Here is a 13,936-nt window from a genome sequence, read left to right as displayed (position 1 = left end):
GTCCCCCGAGCCCGACAGCCCCACGTGGGGCCCCGCGCTCTCTTCACAGGTGACGAGTGAGGAGCCGCGGAGTCGAGCCACCTGCTGGCCTCCTGCCCTGACGACCAGCACGACCGGCCCGGCTGCAGATGCCGTCCATCTGCTAGAGGCCTCTGTGCCAGCCCTGGGTGGGCCTCCAACTCTCCCCCCATGAACGACCGAGTTGGGGGTGACAGTGATGTGCAGGATGGAAGGGGGAGCCGAGGGGTCACCGAGACACAGGGGATCCACCCCAGCCAGAGGAGCTGATGCGTGGACCACCTCGAGGGGTCACCACCGCCAACCACCGCCCGAGGCAGCACGGCCGACCCAAGTCTCTCACTAAGGTATCGTACTGACTTGGTCTTGCCCAGCTATTTTGTTCATGGATTAACCTTAAAAACCGAAAGACAATAAGAGGTGAACTGAGGAGCCCACTGTACTGGAGCCAGAGCGGCCGTGACGGGAAAGATGCCCTCTCGGGACACAGTGCCCGCCTGCGGGCCGGCAGAAGAGAAAGGGCTGGCCCACCGGTGGGGACGGGGGTTGTGGGTTCTGCTGCGAAGATGTCGTAAGTCGAGACTACAAGTCACAAGTCACGTGGGTGTCAAGGAAACGGAACCTCTCTCCTCGGAAGCAGTGACACCACGTTCCTTGAGGTGGACACATCACCCGACGTGGGACACCGAGACAACGAGGACGGTAAGACCCAGAATGATGATTGACCAGCTGATCAAACTCCTGACTGTGTCCCCAGACCTCAGCATCGTGCTGGAGGACGCAGAACGCAGCACCAGAAGAAACTCTACGCACGCACAGGAACACACACTCTGCACAAAGCACGGCCACACAGAGCGGTTCTGTGTCAGCAACGTTCTGAGTCACCCAATGCAGGTGGTCTGCACCAGCCACCCACTTTTATACCCCCCATTAGCGCGGGACGGTCCTGGTACAAGTGGAATTCTAACACAAAGGCACTCGGGTGAAGCCTGTCGATCTGTGTGCAGAATCAGTTCTACTGATTTTCACGTGTATTAGACTTAAGCTTTTGTAACCATTAGGCTGGTGGTCAGTTAACCCGCTACTACTTTTTTTTTTTAAACATCTTTATTGGAGTATCCCGCTCTTTCCAAGAGATGAAGCCAAGATCAAAACAAAGATAATCTGGGTTGGAATCGTCAGCGAGACCTATGTCCTGGCAAAGCTTCCTGCCGAGGAGCAGCAGAGAGTATGTGCTCACAGACGCACACTCCTTGTTCCTAAAAGTTACCAATAATCTGTACACTTGGAGCAAAATATGAACAAATATATTTAGATATATTTAAAAGAATTAAAAAAAACATTTCACAAAACATTTGTTGCCATAGGAAGATTTTTAGCAATAAATGCCCACATCAAAATTTAAACATTGTTCAAAGTATGATTATCTATACTGATAAGTAATGCAACAAATTATGTAAACAGAGTCAGATACATTCCTGGTAGGAGTCACTTCCTTCCTAGGATGGAAGCTGGCCCAGTTTTCCAGGGGACCAATTAAGAAACTGCTATTTTCAGAGCAACAAAAATAAAAGCTTTTATTTGTTCATTTGAATATAAAACAGGCGTTATCACAGATGTACAAAGCTTACTGGTGGTTTAACATACGAGAAGGTTGCCGTCCTTTGCACATAAAAATTTTGTTTGAAACCGTGATTGGTTGAGTACATGAATTTCTCTAACCAGTCACCACACTATGAAATAACGCTGCTAGCATCCAACTGGTAAAAGGGACCGTTTCCCTTGGGTAAAGTGTCAAGCAGGATTAAATAGATATAATAAACAAGCACCATGAGGAAGCCGCCCTGTCGGGTTGGTCTGAGTCTCAGTGATCACTGTGTACCCTCCTGTGTGCAAGGTGATCACACGGTTTTGTCTGACTTCAAAAGCACAAGGTCACAAGACAAACACTGGTTACGTTCTCATGAATGACTCATCCACAGCACAATTCCTAGTACAGAACGATCTTCCTTTATTGCTAAACGGGTGGTACTTAGTGTCTCCTTTCCTTTTTCTTGCACAACAGAACTTGGATCCCAGCCCTGAGCCCTCTGGACCTCGACGCTGACACAGGACAGCAGGACCGACCTCACCCCACCTCGCTGGGTCTCGCGAGCCACCTGCAGTCCTGCTTCCTCATCAGTGTCGGACCCGAAACCTTAAACCCCTCCCCCTACACAAGGTGGGCATGTGTGTCTTTTCTGTGTGTGGTGGGGTTTTTTCCGCCTTAGGAAGCAAAAGACTGGGAATGTGTATCTGAAGCATGTAGAGAAATATTCATACACAGCAATGAAGTCAAACAATATTTTAAAAATCAAATAACTTGTGGAGATGGAACAACGCACCCCACATGCAGACAATTTTTTTTTAAATGCCACTTAAAATTTTAACAGCAATTAGCCTTGGATCTCAGAAGTCAAACAAAACTCTCTTGTAGCAAAGGGCTCACTGCCAGCACAGAGCAAAGGCAGATAAGACAACCTCACAGAAAGGGTCTCAGTCTCGCCAGCAGCAATCTTAGTCATGCAGACCTGACACAGCCCCCGTGGGGCGCACTGGGGCAATTACAAAGTGAATCTTGCTCGGACAGCTGATACTTCTTCCTGGCTGGAGGCAGACGGGCTGATTCAGTCCGGGAGTGTGCGAGGAGCTCTGAAAGTTCCAAGGCGTGTGAGGCGGCAGCAGCAGCAGCAGCAGCAAGAGATGGAAATCAGAAGTGTGTCCTCGCAGGAGGTGCGGTGATGGGGGTGGGGGGTGGGGGTTGGGGGCCTCCTGCCCCAGCCAGTGGCTCTGTTGTCCTGGCAGCGGGGGCGGCTCCCCAGGCACGACCCCCTCCTGGTGAGTCTCTTCCCTTAAAGCCGCTGAGGGAGTCAGCACAACCTGCTGCAAATGACCACAGAATGACGTTCCTTTCATACCGAGGACCAAAAAAAGGTGACACAAACAAAAATGATGGGAACATTGTGCAATGACTTCTTGTGGCCGAGAGAGCGCGTGCTGCGGGCCAGCTGCTCCCCAGGCCGTGCAGTGCGGTGGGCACGCGGCACTGACAATCCGTTGAGACCCCGCAGCAGAGGGAAAAGTGCACGTCCAGCTCCGATCCGCCACCTTTGAGGCGACAGCGCCACTTGCTGGTCTCTGGTTCCAGAGGAAAGGTTCCGACTGTGCTGCTGGCTGTCTGGCCGCGCACACCAGCAACGGGCGAGAGTCTATCTACAGTGCAGTGGAGGGGACGCCATGCAAGTGACAGGTTCTGCGTTTTAAACTTTAAAATCTCCTTTGTTCTTAGTGAATTTATATTTCATATATATATATTTGTTGTGATGCTATCCACGCAAGATAATACAACACTTTTTATATTAGCAAACATTACAAGACTTTAATATTCTTGAATGTTTTCTCTGTTATACTTCTAAAGAGATCAAAATAAATTAAACGTTTTGTACATAATTACATAAGAAGTTAACTTATTTTAGCATTTTAGTTTAGTACAAAGATATCTGCAAGGTAATTGCCGAAATACACCTTATTTATAATTTCTTCTCATTCCATGCTAAAATTCAAAGGCCGATTATTAGCCTGTTTCTTCAGCACATTTCTGACAAAGAAAGCTGCTAAAATCTAATTGGAAGGTGCTATTTGGAAGGTTTTCTCGTACCTCAACAAACTGTCCTAAAAGGATGAGCTCCAGCAATGGCTTAAGTTAGTAGCAGGTCCATGGCATTAAGATTTCATGACACATTAAAACAGAGAAAACAATTCTTTGTCACACTACATAAATTGTTTAAAAGAACCCATCTGGAGGGCAGAATATTTTTTTTAATTGCTAGTTTGGCTTAACAAAATACCACATTTACGAAGAAAGCACTTATTATCCAATAATTAAAAAAAAAGAAAAAGTTTTTGAAATGGGCTTTTCCAATAAACTGAAGGCAGTAACGCAAAGTCCTTCTGAGCAAACTTCACATTTCTCGTCTCATCCCCGTGCCGATCAGGACGAGTGGAAAGTCTCCTCCCCACCACTTGGCAAAAGCTCCGCTCGGGAACTCGCCCTGGCGTCTGCACACTCGCGACACTGAGCAGATGGCCCGCCTCTGGGAGTGTCTACATGTTGTAGGCCACGTAAATGGGGTCCAGCTGGTCGGCCAGGAAGCCGTCGCGGAGGTGCATGCGCTGCTTCTCCCCCCGGGAGTTGATGGGGATGACGCCGATGTCCACCACCACCACCACCCCCACCACCAGGTAGTGCTCCTCCAGGACCACGTTGGTCACCAGGGGGACCAGGTCCAGGGCTTCCTGCTCGGACCCGTCGAGCTCAACCACAACCACCAGCAAGTTTGTCCAGGTGAACACAGCACTGGAAGAGAGAGAAGCATCACTGTACAGCGGGGCTTGAACTTAACGATCCTGTTTTCTTTTCCAGACGTTCCATTGGGTTCTTTGTGGACCTGCCCGGGCGCTAAGCCTCCTCAGGCCTGTTGGTCCCTGACCGGCTCTCACACTCCCGTCACGCGCACCTCCTACCGACCTGCTCTCGCGGTGGCAGCCCCGCCCCTGCCCTCCCTGGATCCACACACCCCTAAGGGTGGAGTCTGTCCCGCCGGGTGATTGGGTCAGCCTGCAACATGGTCTGTGGGCTTGTTGCTGAGGCTAGGACAGCGGGGGCACTGGGGCTGGTCCTGACTTGCCTCTGCCACCAGGGGGATGAAAAACATGTGCAGAAGAGTTGCCAGCCCCTGGCCCGCCTGACCCGTGGGCTCCAGCCACGCTGGGGTCAGATACCTCAGCGTTCGACTGCAGACCCAGGGCACATTAACTGATTCCTGTTTGAAGTACTGAGTTTAGGATGAGGGCAATGCAGTGAGACCTGACTCATGTGGGGTAATTCCTGGAGAACTCCAGAGATGCACCCAGAAGTGTCTTATTTTGGATCTTTCAACAGGAGTGCCACCCAGAGTATTCTGTCTGCCCAATTTGTAGACGCCTAAGAACAGTGTTTTACACATTAAGCCACTTCAACATCACATAGTTGGGCTTTTAAAACGTGGTTGTTTAAGAGCCTTAACACACACTGCCCTTGGCCACCAGAGCCGCGTGGAGGACAGGCCAGGCTCTGGGGCCCTGCAGTGGGCTGCGGGGATCTTTCTCTTGCCAGACACAGAGAAGGTTCTATCTCAGTTGTGAGGCAGGAACTATCTGGGAACATTCACTATTGCTTCCTGAAAGCACAGAGTATGCCTATTAGGAAAAAATGAATATTTTGTTCAGTACGGCCAATGAATACATGAAAATGAAAGGGAAACACTGGAGAATGTGTTCAGCAGACCCCTCCTTCTGGAGTTTGCTTTGTGACGGACGTGTACACCTAAGGGAACAACCTTGTGGGGAGCTGTTCCCGAGAAGAAGGGCCAGCGCCGAGTCCCAGGGCACAACTCCCAGGCACCGGGCACCGCTCCACAAGGGCCGCGCCTTGAGCCCATGAATCACATGTGGCTACTCTGATGTGCGCTGGGGACAATCTTATCCTGGCATTTGAAATCGATGGCGCAGCATCAGGACCAGCTCAGACTCCACAGTTAACTGGGGAGGGGGTTTGCCAGGAGGCCGCGGGCTGCTGCCGGCTACTCTCCTTCCGCCGGAGCTCTCCTGGGGGCCGCGGTGGCTGAGAGGGCCGGGGGGCTGGACTGTACTCAGTGAGGCAGTCACAGATGTGACCTGGCATCACATCCTTCTTTCTCTGCATGAAAGTGACGGATGGGGGCACCCTGTGGGGGGGCCACAGGCAAGGGGGAGGGAAATAACAGAACAGTTGTGCTGTACAGACTCCAACAGAGAGAAACCCTTCGGAATAAAATGCAGCTTTATTCCACGTCACGGAATCTAAGCAATGCTCAGGGCAGAAAGGAGAAACCTACGAGGGGCACCCCTGCCACACACTTTTAAGTGGAAACGGCACCTTTTCAACTAGATAGAAAATACTCGAGGGAGGCAATACAAGCCAGTCAAAATTATTTTCTTAAAAATACAAAAACTGAAGGCTGTGATTGGTATTTATAGCTATTCAGATGGAAATTGAGGTGGGCCCCTGCCAGTGTCTGGGCTGATACCTTTCCGGGGTTTCTGCCCTGCCCTCCTCGACACACGAGTGGACAGGCAGCTTTGGCAGGCGGAGGACTTGTGCTCCAGACGGGCTCCGTCACTGCTCGCCCCGAAACGCGGCACCAAGTGGGGACGAGGCGCTCCCGTCCACCCGACTCTCCTGTCTGCCAAGTCCTCTGTGCAGTGCAGTGCGTGGCCAAGAACACCAGCCTGCGTCAGCTAACAAGAGGCAGCCGACAATCTCAGACCAACCCACCTGCCGAGAAAACTGCTCCCGAGAGGCTTTGGAACGAGCCTCCCCTGGGGCTCCTGCCCTGAGCTTCCAGACCGGCTCCATCAGGCCTCTGCCAGTTCAGGGACTAAGGGAATGAGCAGACCTGCAGCCAATGGTGCTGAAGCCACTTTTCACTCTCAAATGCCACGAAAAGGCCCTGAGGAGGTCGTCAGCGCTGCAGCCCCCAGGCCAGGCGGTGATCTGGGCACACTCACACATCACAGCCAACCAGAGAGCCAGGGAGAAGCGTGGCCTGCAAGGCTCCTCACCCCCAAGGACGGCTGGGGTGGGTGACTTGTCACTGACAACCCAGTGATGCTGGCAAACGCGGCCCCTCCTGGAGCCTAAGGTCTTCCCACAGGAATGCTGCGTTTAGGCTCCCGCGGACTGTCTATTTCCCCTACATCACGCCTTCCTTAACAAAAAACCAAATAAACGGCTCCCTGGAAACACTGCCCAGCCGTCTGTATGTCACTCTCGGGAAAAGCAACAACTCTGCACTAGGAGTGCTCTTCAGAGGTTCAGATTCACCCTGGAAAGCTGACTCCGCCCAGGACCCCGTGCCCTCGGGCTGCCGCCCCCTCCTCACCATTCCGTGACGCTTTTGTGGGCTCTGATGACGGAGGTCTCGATGTCTATCGGGTGATACCTCATGCCGCGCAGCTCCATGGCCTCATCTAGGGCCCCCACCACGTAGAGGGCGTCGTGGCGCTCTGTGCAGGGAATGGAAACCGTGTGAGCTTCACCGCAATGCCGCTCAAACCGCTTAAAAAATAAAAAAAGACTACCCCTGAATGGGAAAGAGATGCAAAGAAAAGATCACTGAGCAAGGGATGCTGTCTCCCTTCTACCAGGGAAACTCTGCAGCCCGAGGCTTTCAGGGAGAAGGTGCAGGCGGAAGTGCTGCCTGGCTCAGCGCTGGCCGCACGCCTGCACATCCCTCCCCTCATCCCACAGGAGTAGCCTCCACACGCCGTCAAGTGCGTTATCACACAGCCCTCAGCAGCATCAGCACCGCCGGGACACGGGCCAGCAGACCTGCTCCCTGGAGTCACATGGTGAGGGCCCAGCACAGCCCAAGTTATGCCCAGTTCCCTCTGGTGCCAGCACATGAGCTCTTAACTCTCTTATTACTGCACGTCTGAGCGGGAAGAGGAAGCATAGTTTCTGAGAATGTTCATGAACAAAAATTTCCTTAGCTTGTGTAATTGTTCAATTTATTCTCATCAGCTGTGCAAACCTTGGGATAATGACAACATGCAGTCTGTCCATCTTTCCTTAAAAACAAGGAGACATCTTTAATCTTTGGACTAGTAAATCTATCACGGTGAGCTTGAGAGAAGTGACTGACATAAAACACTAGAAAATAAAGCTTTTCCAGTTTAAGTCAGATGAGGTGGAGGCAGTTACTTGCTGGCTTCTAACCACAGCTGCCGTGGGGTATCCCACTGTCCCAGCCCCCGGGCTCCGCAGGATGGGACCTGCCCTGCCTCCTGGGAGGTCTGGGTGTTGCTAAGCTTAGTTCTTCAAGGAACCCCAGATAGCATCCTCAAGTAAAACAGTCTATGATTTTCCCAAATTGAAAATGCAACACCAAAATATCTTGTACTTTTCCCCTAAATTCATGCTGGTTCAGCCAGGTTGGCACAGCTCCCATCAGACAGGTGGGTCAGGAAGGCTCAGGCCCCATCTCTATGTAATACCCAAGTCCTGTCTCTGTTTTTAGTGAAATAAAGAGTGGAGAAAGGATTCCAGGATCAGCAAAGACCTGGAGAGCAGGCAGGCTCTTAATGTGTTAGTTCTGCGTTAACACCCACGCCCAGCGCCAGACCCTCAGAGCTGCTGCTCCCCTCAGGCACCTTGCGGCACCAGGCCTGCTGGACAGGTGCAGAAATGCAGAGCGCCCGAGGCCAGCGCCTCCTGCCCTGGAAGAGAGTAGCAGGGCTTCAGGAGGGCCTGGGCTGGGCTGGTGGCTCCAGGACTGGCGACAAGTCTGTGAGCTGCACTTACAGGCACTTGTTGTGGACAACACGGCACCTGGCTCTTGCCTCTGGTTTTAAATGTGTTCCCGGCTCACATGGGAGCACAGAGCACATGACATGCAGCTTCCACTGCTGGATGCACGTGCCCTGAGCTGGCGCTCTCTCACCCTCGGCTGTTTTCAGGCTGGCTTGCAGCAAGCATGCACGCATGCTCGTTCTCCTGGGATTGGGATCCCAAACCCCAAATGGGTTTCCGGGGTCTGAGGACCTTCGTGCCGCCTGTTGGGACTCTCACCTCCGTTTGCATCAGTGAGTTCAGTTCTCCGCAGGAACCCCAAATAGCCTGTTCGTGCCCAGATGGTCTGTGTGTCTCCAAAACTTAATCTTGAGTTGAAGTGATCTGACTGGAGGGATTCATCTCCGTAAATAGTGAAATAACCACTGGCATTGTGGGCACTGTGAACCCAGATCTGTTAAGGAAGCAAAATATAACTGGATAAGTTAACTTGAGATGATCTCCAGGGCAGAAGCTACTTTTTCAATTCAATAGATTATATTCCGTGCTACTGAAACTGTCCTTGCCCTCCAAAAACAAGACGATTCCAGTTTCTGGGGAGACACAGATGCCACAAAGTTTATTGAAATGAAGGCATGACAGCAAGCTCATGGCTGAGCAAACAACCAAGCCATCATCTGTTGAGAATTCTATTAAAGCAGATGGATTGAGGGCTTTTGAAATAAACATCAAATGAACGAGGTTGTATGAGTTTCCTTGTATTTATTCAAATGTACCGACTGTTTCTAAAAAGCAAGCTGGAAAAATGTTAAAAAGCTTTGTGATTTATTTTCCCTTTCATACTTTTGGGTTTGCATACTTTTGGGAATATTACATTGTAATAAAACAACACAACACAAAACAAACTCTAGCAGGGAAAGGCATTGTAACATCAAAAAATGGGGGACAAAAGTGCCTAAGTGTGGAAATGGGAAAGAAAGACCTGCTGACATGGTGCCGACCACGTGGGCTGAGCAGAGCCAGGGACAAGGCAGAGGAGCCCATCAAGTCCGCACAGATAAGGCCCGGAGGAGCCGAGGTCTAGCCAGCGGCCCTCAGTCGTGCCTGCTAAGCAACGGGGAAGCAGACCAGAGACGGAGGGCACCCCGTCGAGCGAGGGGAAGGAAAACCATCTCTGTTAAGACACGTTCCCAGTAGAACATCAGGGTGCAGTGGTCCCTGCCCCTCCGCCCAGCGCACCCGCTCAGCTCCAAGCAAGGCCGCCCGCTGTGAGCACAGCACCCGCCGGGAGCATCTCCAGGTGCCCGAGATGGCGGGTGCTACATCCCAATTTCATTCCTAGACATATATTTAAAGGAAATCCCTAAAATACAGTGAAGCTCACAGACTAGTTCTGATCTTCACATAGAGAGAGACGAGTGAGGGGCCAAAAAACCGTCCAAGAAGAAAAAGGGTTTGGGGAGTGAGCAGTGGTTAGGACTCACGCCTCATCACTATTCACCCCTTTACGAGGTACACACATGTGCCCAGGGCACCACTCCAGGAGAGTGGCGGGGCTGGTGTGCTGGTCGGGTGCCAGCTGTGGCAGCCTTTTGCGTGTGGCCAGAACGGGTCAGAGGAAGGGGAGGAAGCTGACTGAACAGTGGGCGGCACCTGCAAGAGGGTCCTAGAGGGCAGGACAGGGTCACTGTGGGCTTGGCCTTGGAGAGGAAAACGGGGGTGGGGTGGGGAGGGGAGGCAGACATGTCAGAAGAAACAAGTCCATCAGGGAGAGAGAAGGACAGTGTAAGGCAGAGGCGGGCACACCTGGCCGGCCGAGCAGGGCAAGCTGTGGGGATGACGGCCCAGGAAGGGTCTCCTGCAGCCACACGCAGCCAACAGCGTGCAGGATGAGGGGGCAGGCGGGGAGTCACTGGCCAGGTTCATCGTCAACACAAGGGAGCAGAAGTGACTTTCTGACCCAGATAAACACCTGTCGTGTCCCCAGCCTGCCTGCCATGGTTGTTGGTGCTGTTATGATTCTGGGGTTCGCAAGAGTCCCTCTGCACGTTCTCCACCGTGTTCCTGATGAAGGACTTCCCTGCTGTGAAAGCAGCAGGCACGTGGAAGACAAACCAAGGGCTGGGAAACAAGGAACCTCAGTCCACTCACATGAAGTTTCCTCTTTTCTAAACTTTTGAAGAGAATCTATGATACTCCCTTAAGGAAATCCTACTTTGTAATCCTGAACTTTCATGGACACCCTGTACCTCACCTCACCCAGGTGTGAGTCCCTAGAACTCACCTCACCCAGGTGTGAGTCTCCCAACGGTCCTTTTGTTTCTGGATTGGCAATTATGATCCGAACCCCTGGAAGTATCTATGTTGGAAAGAAGAGTCTCATCAGCGGACAGACAGGTAGATACTGCACAATCAACCTTGACCTTGCTTTCATGCCATGTGCCTATTTTCCTGATTAAAATGGTTTAGAAAGTGAATGGCTTTAAATCAAAATTATATACCACAGCATTATATAATTACAGCAAAACAATTCCATTTCATTGTAATTATTACAGTGACAGAGCCTGTGTTAAAGTGATCCTAAAATTAAGAATTTGAACAAAAACATGATACATGATATAATTTAACAGGCTCAATGCTTGCAAAATAGGATTTAGTAGAGCTGCTTTCTGGTGTCCAGAAGAGACGGCCGTCACCACCCACGCGTCTGCCGAGCCACGAGGACACCGCGCCTGTGGCTCTGCCCCTCTCCTCCACCACACCGCCCACTTTTCCTGCTGGTAAACATCTTCTAGTACAATGTCGATAGGAAGCACCTCCTTCTTAATGGACGTTTAGCTCAGAAATGCTCCACATTCCACTGAAACCACGTAATGAAGCAAAACCGGATTCTGGAAATTTAGAACAGAACCCGTCTCAGTTCAGCTAATTAACACTGTGCGGTTGAGATAAGGCAACACATCTGTGGTGAACGCTCCTGGAACACGTCTGACGAACGGCCCGCCAGACCGACTTGGGTGGGTGGGTAGCGCCGTGTCCCACCTTAGAGCCAACTTAGTACCAAGAATTCTAATGGGCAATCATGTAGGCACAGACTGTAAAAGGTCCAAAAACAATATGCTTTTAGAATTATGTTAAATGGAGAAGAGATCTGACGATTGGAGCCAAAAAAGAAAAATAAAATCTTCAATTACGTTTAAATACGTTTCTTGCATTTAGTTCTATAAACAAGATAACCACCATTGCAGGAACGACTAGCTGTCCCCTGATAACCATTCTTTGTCCAGCTCCACAGTAAACAAGCCCCAATTGTCAGCCAGGCCCGTAGACATTCAAAGCCAATGTAGTGCTGCCAACCTGCCTTTCAGCTGTGGGTGACAATGCCCAGGGATACTGAAGTGTGAGTGAGGCAGCTGAGGAGCTGTCCTTACAGTCTGCACCTTTGGCCTCCTCCTTTTTCTGCTTCTCCTCCTCTGGCTGGAATGTGCAAAGGAAGGCTGGAGCTGGAAAAACCACTCTAGACCCTGAGGTACCCTTCGGTGGGGGGAGGCCAAGACATAAGATGCCACGGTCCCTGGTGGTTTCTTCTACATGAGAAAAAAACCTAACTCATTTAAAACACTGTCATTTTGAGTTTCTGTGCTCATGGCCAAAACCAGTCCTGATATACTACATTCAAGAAAACTTTTTTGAAAAAAAAAAATCTACCATCTATTTCTTGAATTTTCAAAGCCCATAAACTGAGACTCGTGTTTATATGGACATGCATACGCCTTCCTTCAATACTTACTTTTCCTGATTCCATTAGGGGCAAACTATGAGGAGATCCTCTTTCTACTAAACGGACTCTACAAAGAGAAACAGAAGGTGTTACTGTGTTTTCTGTACCAGCGGTTCCCTTCCCCCACATCCAGCACTTGGTCAATGCCTGGCAGTTTGATGGGGAACATTAACTCTGCTGATGAGCATTACCCAACGCAAAGATAGTCTAGAAGTCAAAGAAAAAGCAGTCGATAGTAGAGAGGAAATGGCGAGGGCCACCACACAGGCCACGGAGAATGGAGATGCAGTCCCACCTACCAACCCGAAAAATGACTGGGAACAATTCTGCATTTAAAGTAACCGGGGGTCGACGTAGCACTTGCAGAAAAGGGAAAGTATAAGGATTAAACTGCATTCCTCAATGAGCTGCCACCCCCGTGACAGCGATGCCTGGTCCTGAAACACTCACGGCCCTGCCCCTGCAGACCACAGGCAGGGCCTCAGACACAGCTGCACAGAACCCACCTCCTCAAACAGGCACACAAGAGAGGACCGGCCAGTTCAGACAGCAAAAGCTCCTTTTAGAAAAGAAGCTCTTTTCTGTTTAAAAACTATTCACTGGTGATTTAATCTTAAAACTGTGGAGGACCTTGGTGCCAGTCACAACCTGAGCTCGCTAAGTCCTTCCCCGCTGTGTTATTTTAACTATTCTGTGACTGGGTTTACATCTCTCCATGTTACTTTGAGACTGTGACGCTGACCATCCACCTACAGGCAAAAGGAAAACGGAGTGAAGGGGAACCTGCTGGGATGACCGACTGCAGAACAAGGGGGCGTCAGCAGGAGGATGGGGCCAGGGAACGCGGGATTGTCAAATTCACCAGCACGACCCATTCTTTGTACCAACACAGATCTGCCCCCATAACTGATAAGTGTGGCTGAAGGGGGATGGGCAATGAAGGAAGGACCCTGCGAGGCACAGCTTGGTGGGGCTCCTTTGCAGGCTCTGCTCCGGTCACCCAGAGTGAGGGTCCAGGGCGCGGATGACAACATGAGCAGGAGGAGGACAGACAGACAAGGTCCCGACAGAGAGGGGTGTGGGTAGGGCTCCCGTGCCGGCAGGCATCCTGGGGCTGCAGGCCTCTGAAAAGCAGCTGAAAAGCTCTTACTTTCAGGCAAAGGATGCCCTGCCTTCCAGCCAGCCTTTGGTGTGGTGTCTCGTGTGGCTGCAGACAAAAGGAGCAGAGGAGACCCTGGGAGGGCTGGAGGTACCTGAGTAGCTGCAGCAATGATGTAATGAGTGGAAGAAGTCACTGCAGCAATTCTGGATCACTTGATACCCACCACATGCTTCGGCATTTGTCTCTAGGAAGACCCTGATGCTGACAGCAAGAGATGAGGGCTATCAAAGAAAAACCACCTAGATCTTATACTACTTAAGCCTTCCAGAATGTGGGCACACCTCCTTTTATTGCACTTTGTTTGCTTTACTGCACCTCGCAGATACTGTGTTCTTTTTTTTTTTTTTTTTTTAAACAAATTGAAGGTTTGTGGCAACCCTGCATCAAGCAAGTCTATCAGTGCCATTTTTCCAACAGCATTTGCTCACTTCATGTCTCTGTCACATTATGGTAGTAATTCTTGTAATATTTCAAACTTTTTCATTATTACTATTGCATTTATTATGGTGATCTGTGATCTTTGATGTTACTATTGTAATTGTTTTGGGGTGCCACGAATTTGCCC

The 13,936-nt window shown here is 50.7% G+C and overlaps 1 protein-coding gene across 5 annotated transcripts in view; it reads right to left on the bottom strand.

Annotated features, from left to right (window-relative positions):
* Positions 1–1,316: 1,316 nt before the first annotated feature.
* Positions 1,317–13,936, bottom strand: part of DIP2C (DIP2 acetate--CoA ligase C (putative)) — a 360,655-nt gene continuing 348,035 nt past the window's right edge. For all 5 annotated transcript variants that reach the window (XM_027089300.1, XM_027089301.1, XM_027089302.1 and 2 more), the window contains 5 exons: positions 12,219–12,276; positions 10,713–10,787; positions 8,708–8,882; positions 7,020–7,143; positions 1,317–4,414 (listed from right to left, as the gene is read on the bottom strand). In XM_027089300.1, coding sequence (XP_026945101.1) covers positions 4,162–4,414; positions 7,020–7,143; positions 8,708–8,882; positions 10,713–10,787; positions 12,219–12,276 — 685 coding nt within the window. In that variant the 3' untranslated portion in view covers positions 1,317–4,161. The remainder of the gene's footprint in view (positions 4,415–7,019; positions 7,144–8,707; positions 8,883–10,712; positions 10,788–12,218; positions 12,277–13,936) is intronic.

This window comes from Aethalodelphis obliquidens, unplaced genomic scaffold (assembly GCF_003676395.1).
Source record: "Aethalodelphis obliquidens isolate GAN/ISIS:26980383/991018 unplaced genomic scaffold, ASM367639v1 scaffold65, whole genome shotgun sequence".
Classification (NCBI taxonomy): Eukaryota; Metazoa; Chordata; class Mammalia; order Artiodactyla; family Delphinidae; genus Aethalodelphis; species Aethalodelphis obliquidens.
This window is presented reverse-complemented; position numbering and strand designations above follow the sequence as displayed.